Raw genomic sequence first — 7,168 nt, 5'->3', positions numbered from 1 at the left:
CTGATTTAACGGCCTAGTCAAAGTCCAGACCTCAGAAAGTTCTACTAGAAGCTTCTGAATGTTGGATTTAAATAGAAAACATTGAACAATAAGTTCTGTTTCATTCTGAAACGGAGCACCACTCTGATGAAGACGGTTCCCGTCGCTGGTCTGTTGGCCGCTGGACGGTTTGCAGCTGCTGCATGTTTTATTAATCGGCCTCTGATGTTTACAGGCTGAGCCAGAGATGAGATCGGACCTCTGAAAGCTCTTCAGATGAGTCAGAACCAGATGCTGCGCTGACAGATTATGTCTCAGCTGGCTTCGTTAAAAGCTCCTAAATGTTTGCAGAAGAGCCATAAATAAGACATCAGTTTCTGCGGCGCGTCGTAAATAAAGTGATGTAAGTTTAAATAAACGTGAAGCTTCGAGCTCAGCAGGAGGAAGCTGGAAGGACAAAGCAAAGATCACTTCTGCTGGGGCTGAAAGAGGAAGACTTCAGCTGCAGGCTACACACACACACACACACACACACACACACACCGTTTCCCTTTTATCAGCAGGGTTCAGTGTGTGATGTTGAGCAGCAGCATCAGTCTCGCCACCGCTGCTCCCTCGCTGCATCACGAACATCAGCCCTACTTCTGTCCGCCGCAGAAAGGTGAGCTCTAAACATTTTCTCTACATGTTTTTTTCTTTAATCTGTTGAGTCTTAAAGTTTAAACTCAACATTTTAAAGCTTCACTTTAGACGTTTGTCTTCTTGCCTTATGCTTTGATGTGGAGTTTGGTAGAAACATTTGGGCTGCTTGCCTGAGGAAACGATCAAATTTGAGTCTCGTCTCTTAACTGAAGCTTCATGTTGTCGTTTGGATCATGATGTAACGTCTGTCGTCTCTCAGATGACGCCAGGCGCCACACAGCTGCTCACTTTTATCTCTTTATCTCTAAAATCTTCATGATGTAGTCATGTTCACGTCTATTTAAAGCCGTTTCACCTTGGCAGACCACAGATGTTTATCAGTGAAACCGATGGTGTTGAACTCTGACTGTTCCTGTGTTAAAGCCTCAAACAGCAACTTCCAGGTAGCTGTGTTGTGTTCTGTCTGTTAAACTGAGTCTGTAAGACGGCTGGGTGGAAAAATATACGTTTTATGCTTTATTTTTTTTAATTTTGTCTCTGTGGCTCATCTGAATCTAATCTATTAACAATAGCATTTATAAATGTTTGCGCTCAGAGCAGCTGTCTGAAGAGAAGAGCCTCAGTTTCCTGCATCGTTTTTCATTTTAGTTTTTTTAACACCTTCCTTTCTTATGTGGCAACTGCAGCTGCATAAAGTTAAACATGTTGATCATTTGCACAACTTTCACTTTGTTTTAATCATAAATCCACCAAACTCAGAACAAAGTACCTGCTGGTCATGCATTTTAGTCAGAATCTTTTTCCTGTTTGCTGTTGAGCAGCTTTTATTGTCCTGCAGCTACATGTTTATTTGTTTAACCTGAGCTTTATGAGGAAATGTTTGACAAGTGGTTTACAGCCACCAGGTTGTTAACTTTGACTTAAAAATAAAAACAGAATAAAACGTGAGAGAAAGCAGTTTGACGTTTTCCCAGTTATAGAAACATTTCAGCTTTTATTTTAAACACAAAGGCAAGAAATTATTCTTACTGCTGCTGACACAATGCAGCATTAGGTATTAATGTATTTAATGATTCGTTATTGTGATTTTAGTTCTTGTGTATTTATTTTACATATTTTTTGTTGATACAGACTTATTGTAATTATTATTATTAAAGTTTTTTTTGTTAATTTTTAAAATTACATTTACTTACAAAGCATAGATCCTAATCACTAAATGTAGCTGTTGTTCCTTAAGACTTTCTGCTCTTTATTTAAGCTAACGCCACATAACAAGCTGGTGACTTAGTCAGGCTCTCTGCTCCGGTAGCTGGTCTGTTTAGCAGACATGCTAACATTAGCTGTGGTTTTAGTACAGCAGTATCTTAATGAGAGTGATGGGTGCTACTCTTTGGTTCCCATGATGTCTGTAAAGAGTTCTTTTTAGCTTTGGGAACCCAGAAGCCTAAAGGGAACCCGTACACACGTTGACCCGAAGTAACGGGAATAGGAACCAAAGTTCTCCTGGTCCTGACCGGCTTTAGTTTCTACTGTGAAGAGAGAAGCTCTGAACCAGAGAAAAACAGGAAGGCATTGTCCTGTAACTCAATCACTGCTTGAACCGAGTCATTCACAGCTTTGGACACGATTCATGTTTCTGGATGGACCAGAACGAGAAGTCGGACGGGTTCTGCTGCACAACCCGATCAAATGGACACAAATGAATGGATTCAGTTTTTAGACAAGAATGAATCTTTGAGACTAAATTCATAAATACAGTTTTGTTATTACTGTGTGAACATGAAACTGGTCCAGTGATGCAGCATGAAATGAAAAAATGGACACCAGTCAGTTTGTGCAGGTTTTTCTATCAGTCATGTGTGACTGATGCTGTGTTACATCATCAAGGTTTAGATTTTACTCTGACCTGCAGATGAAGTGGCTGCAGACACGGAGGGACCTGAGTCAGTCATTTATTTCATTTTGAGTAAAATTCAGATTGTTAAAGAATCAAATTGTTACATCAGAGTAATTGATAAAGAATGTTATTACAGAGATTAAATGTTTTGGAAAAAGTAATGATGGGAATAATGACTCAAGTTTAATAAGAAAGTTGAGTGGAAAGAAAAAGTATTCATGAGCAGCCGGGATAATCAAAGGGTTGTTTCGAGTTTCGATGATGTTCATAGGAAGTGGAAAATGGAGGGAGAGCCGCACACAGACTTATTCAAGACATTGCATGTTAACAGGAAGTTGAGTGGAAGGAAAAAGTATGATAGAAATGAGACGAGCTGCTGTCGGGCCAGCCTGGGCTTCCTGAGCACCTCAGCAGAACTTCATGTTCCTGTGACTCTTTAACATAAATGATTTTAATGCTTGTTTCAATATTTTATCAAAGCAGTAAGAAAATCCATTTTAAAAGGAGAATTAAAGTTATTTTAAAAGGTGAAAGTTCCTCAAAAGCTTCAAGTTCCTGATCTGTACTTCTGCTCAATGGACAGACTTTTGTCTTCACCGACTTCTCAAATTTAAAATGTCGTTTTCAGCCACAAGCTGACCTCACGCTCTAAGCTGGGTCGACTTTTTCACGTTTAAGAGATGAAAACTGAACTTGAAGGTTTCATGATGAGTTTTCAGGATTTTAGTTCAACAGCTTCCTGTTCTTTTCTTCACAGCTGATTGATTAGATATCAGCCTTGTCAAAGATTGGAGCAATACAATGATAATAAATAATAATAATAAATAATAATTAATGTTAATTATTATCATTACCACAAAAATAATAATAATAGTAATATGTATTATTATTATGACATAAAAGAAATATTAATAATAGTAGTTATTGTTATTTTTAATTAATAAAAATACAAATAATTAAGGATAATGAAAATACTTTAATTAATAAAATTATTAACAATAGTAATTAAATATTATATATTATTTTTTAATACGTTAAAATAAAAATTATCATTATTATTATTATTATTATTATTATCATTATTATTATTGTTGTTATTATCTTAAATAGATACATGAATGGATGATTGGATCCATGGATTCTCAAAACAAGGTAACAAATATTGGAAACATGACATTTACTTTACTTTTTCTCAATAGTCCAGAATTGTTAACTTGCAACAAGCTGCTCTGTCTTGAGCAGTTAGGTGAAAGTAACTGCACTGAGATATTTGCAGTAGAAACCAGACAAAGCTCTTGGTAAGATTTAGAGTTTTTCAGTGTAACAAAGTGTGCAGCAGATGAAGTCATTGAAAGTCAAATATTACATCGTAAGGACCCGTTTTCTGTCGTCTGTCAGCTGATGTGGATGAACTCAGCTGGTTGTTATATTTATTTCCCATCTGAAGCACGTGAGAGAAGCAGCACAGGTCATGCACAAAAAAGAGAAACTGCACCTTTAATTTTGATAGAAGTAAATAAAAGAGGAAAGTAACAGAGGAAATACACGTGTGCTTTTATTTCTGTGCAGATCGTCTCATTGGCTTGAATTCAGCTGCATTGATGAAGAACAAACCAGTTCCATGAATTATACTCATATCTGCGCATTAATGAAATATCCTCTTCAGAAGGTCACAGAGCTTTAAAAGCTGATGAACTCCTGGAATAAATGCGGAAATGTTCCTTATATTAGTAACTAAATAAGTCGACAATAAGATAACACCCTTCTTCTTTTCATGTTTTCATCTTTTGGTTTTTCCCCAGATGTGAAATTGTGAGAGTCTGTATTTACTCAGTTTTGTAATTTGTGGTTCTGATCTGTGCTGGGGAGGGAAAGAAACCACTCGTGAACTGGGTCACTCCGAGTCAGGCTGACCTCTTTTCTGCAAACTTCCTCCCAGCTCTGATACTTGTAAAAAACAAACTCGTCACACCTTCAGACCTTCTTCAGACCACAACTGGGACGTCCTTGTCTGATGCCTCCACGCTCTTTACCAGCAGAACCAACCTTTTCAAACGCCGAAGTTTCTGGGCACATTTCAGATCATTTAAATATCTAATGTCAGGGTTTTTGAACTTCTTCCATCACACTGAATAAAACTGGCAGAAAGTCAAATGAGAAACAATTTTTGTCACAAACTGGCAATGTGGAGGTGGAAAAGTGTGTCAGTGACAAATACCTGAAAGCACAGTTTTTATGAAGTCATGAGGCGTAGCTGCAGGGACTCGATGGTATTGTACGTATTTCCTGTTGATTAGAACTTTATGATGAGAAAACTGCTGCTTCTGCTGTTAACAGGTATGACATTTGAACCAAAAAGAGGAAGAAATCACAGGAAGTATCAGCGTCTGCACAGAAAGTTCTGCACTCATTTGATCACATAACCTATTTAACAATATCCTTTTGTAACCAAATATGTCTAATTTATTCAGGAAAATGCCAGAGGTTCAGCTTTCAGTACTTCAGGTTGTACTGGTAATGAATCATAAAATCTCAGAAATGCAGATTGGACTCTGACTGGGGTCATACAAGGACCTAACAGCCTGTATCGAAGGGTCTGGTACCACACACTCCTGGAGTTCTCCACACAGGGTTCCCCGAGGGACACGGTCAAACACCTTCTCTCAGTCCACAAAGCACATGTAGACCGGTTGGGTGAACTGCCACACACCCTCCAGGACCCTGCTGAGGGTGTAGAGCTGGGTCAGTGTTACATGAGCAGGACGAAAACCACGCTGCTCCTCCTGAAGCCGAGGTTCGACTATCCAATGGAGCCTCCTCTCCAGAACCGCTGAATAGCTTTTACCAGGGAGGCTTAAGAGTGTGACCCCTCTGTAGTGGGAACACATGCCATGGTGATCCTCCTCCTTTTTGTACAGGAGAACCACCACCCAGTTCTGCCAATCCAGAGGAACTGCTCTCGATGTCTGTGCAGTATTGCATAGACAGCACAACCCCACAACATCCAGAGCCTTAAGGAACAGTAGACAAATCTCATCCACCCCTCGGATCTTGGCCCAAGAATCTTTTCATCCACCTCAGTGACCTTAGTACCAGAGATGAGAAAGCCCGACCTAAAGTCCCCAGGCACTGCTTCCTCAAAGGAAGACATGCTGGTGCGATCAAAGTATTCTGCCCACAAGAAAGTCTTTCTCCATGATCTCTCCGAAATCCTCCTATGGCCGAGTTTTTGCCCCAATGGCCACCCGAGCCAGAAGGGGCACTCTCCAGTGCCCCCTCCAAGGACTCTAAAAAGGGTGGGTAGTCTGAACGGTAGTCAGAACCCATCCTCCCACACATAGGCGGAGGGAGGCTACCATCTTGTTCACAAGGGTGAACACAGACGTACAGGCACCAGCACTTGGGACAACTAGTATGCCCACTTCTGCTCAGTGCCTCACACCAGGGGCAACACCAGAGTGAAATCCAATCCCTCTCAAGGAGACTGGTTCCAGAGCCATGTGTTGAGGTGAGACTGGCTATTTTCAACCTCTCAACCTCACACACCAGCCCAGGCTCCTTCCGAGAACCAGCTTTTGTAGCCCAGGGTCAGATCGCCAATGTCCCCACCTTTGGCCACCACCCATCTCACGCTGACCCCTTTGGCCCCTCCTACAGTTGGTGAGCCCGTGGTTAGAGGACTCTTGTCAGGCTGTGCCCAGCCATGCTCCATGGGTGGAAGCCTGGCCACGAGATGCTTGTCAGCATGCCTCACCTCCAGACCTGGCTCCAGAGTGGGCCATTGCTTGTACTCATCATATGGAGTGTTTGGAGTGCACTTTGTCTGGTCCCTTAACTAGGACCTGTCTGCCTTAGGTGGCTCTACTAGGGGCATGAAGCCCCTAGTAGAGCCAATGATATTCGGGATCACTGGATACACCCAAACCCCTCCACCATGGCACAATGGCAGTCCATTAAGGGGAACTTCAAAATGTTTCTCAGTCTTTCTTGCCTAATTAGATCACCAAAGCTTTGATACATGCAGAACTTTTGTCAGCTCTTCACTGACATTCTGTCTGTACTTACTTTGATTTTTAATTCATATCAACTGAAAATATATACACAGACTATAATTTAAAAAGAAATCTGTGACTATGTCAACGAGTAAAAACAGAATGATTTTACTCGTTGACACTTCTTCAGCTTGCGCTTAATGTTAACATTATTGCCACCTGCAAGTTTTTAATGACCGTTAAAGCATTTTGTTTGGAATCGCTGTTCTTTGTTGTCTTATTTTAATATATGTACAATAAACTTTCTCTTTACTTTTATTACAGTGAAACAAGATGAACCTCTCCAATGACTCCATTTCTCCAGCCTATGAATATTATGAGAACTACCCTGATTATGAACCGTGCCCTTTCAGTAACAACAACAGTGTGAACGCTGTGGTTGGTCCTTACATTCACTCCATCATCTGCATCCTGGGCTTGGTGGGGAACAGCCTGGTCATCCTCACCTATGCCCTCTACAAGAGAACCAAATCCATGACTGACGTCTACCTGCTCAATGTGGCCATCGCTGACCTGCTGTTCGTGCTGGCTCTACCTTTCATCGTCTACAACGAGCTGTACTCTTGGCCGATGGGGCAGGTGGCCTGTAAGCTGCTGC

General features: G+C 40.9%; 1 protein-coding gene across 1 annotated transcript in view; it reads left to right on the top strand.

Moving 5' to 3' along the window:
* Positions 1-249: 249 nt before the first annotated feature.
* The window catches only part of LOC106934934 (C-C chemokine receptor type 6-like), a 13,779-nt gene continuing 6,860 nt past the window's right edge, over positions 250-7,168 (top strand). The window contains exons 1-2 of the mRNA XM_015015108.1: positions 250-640; positions 6,835-7,166. Of these exons, the coding sequence (XP_014870594.1) occupies positions 6,844-7,166 (323 nt within the window). The 5' untranslated portion in view covers positions 250-640; positions 6,835-6,843. The remainder of the gene's footprint in view (positions 641-6,834; positions 7,167-7,168) is intronic.

The sequence above is a fragment of the Poecilia latipinna genome, unplaced genomic scaffold (genome assembly GCF_001443285.1).
Source record: "Poecilia latipinna isolate Pla-1442-1.1 unplaced genomic scaffold, P_latipinna-1.0 Scaffold1884, whole genome shotgun sequence".
Lineage (NCBI taxonomy): Eukaryota > Metazoa > Chordata > Actinopteri > Cyprinodontiformes > Poeciliidae > Poecilia > Poecilia latipinna.
This window is presented reverse-complemented; position numbering and strand designations above follow the sequence as displayed.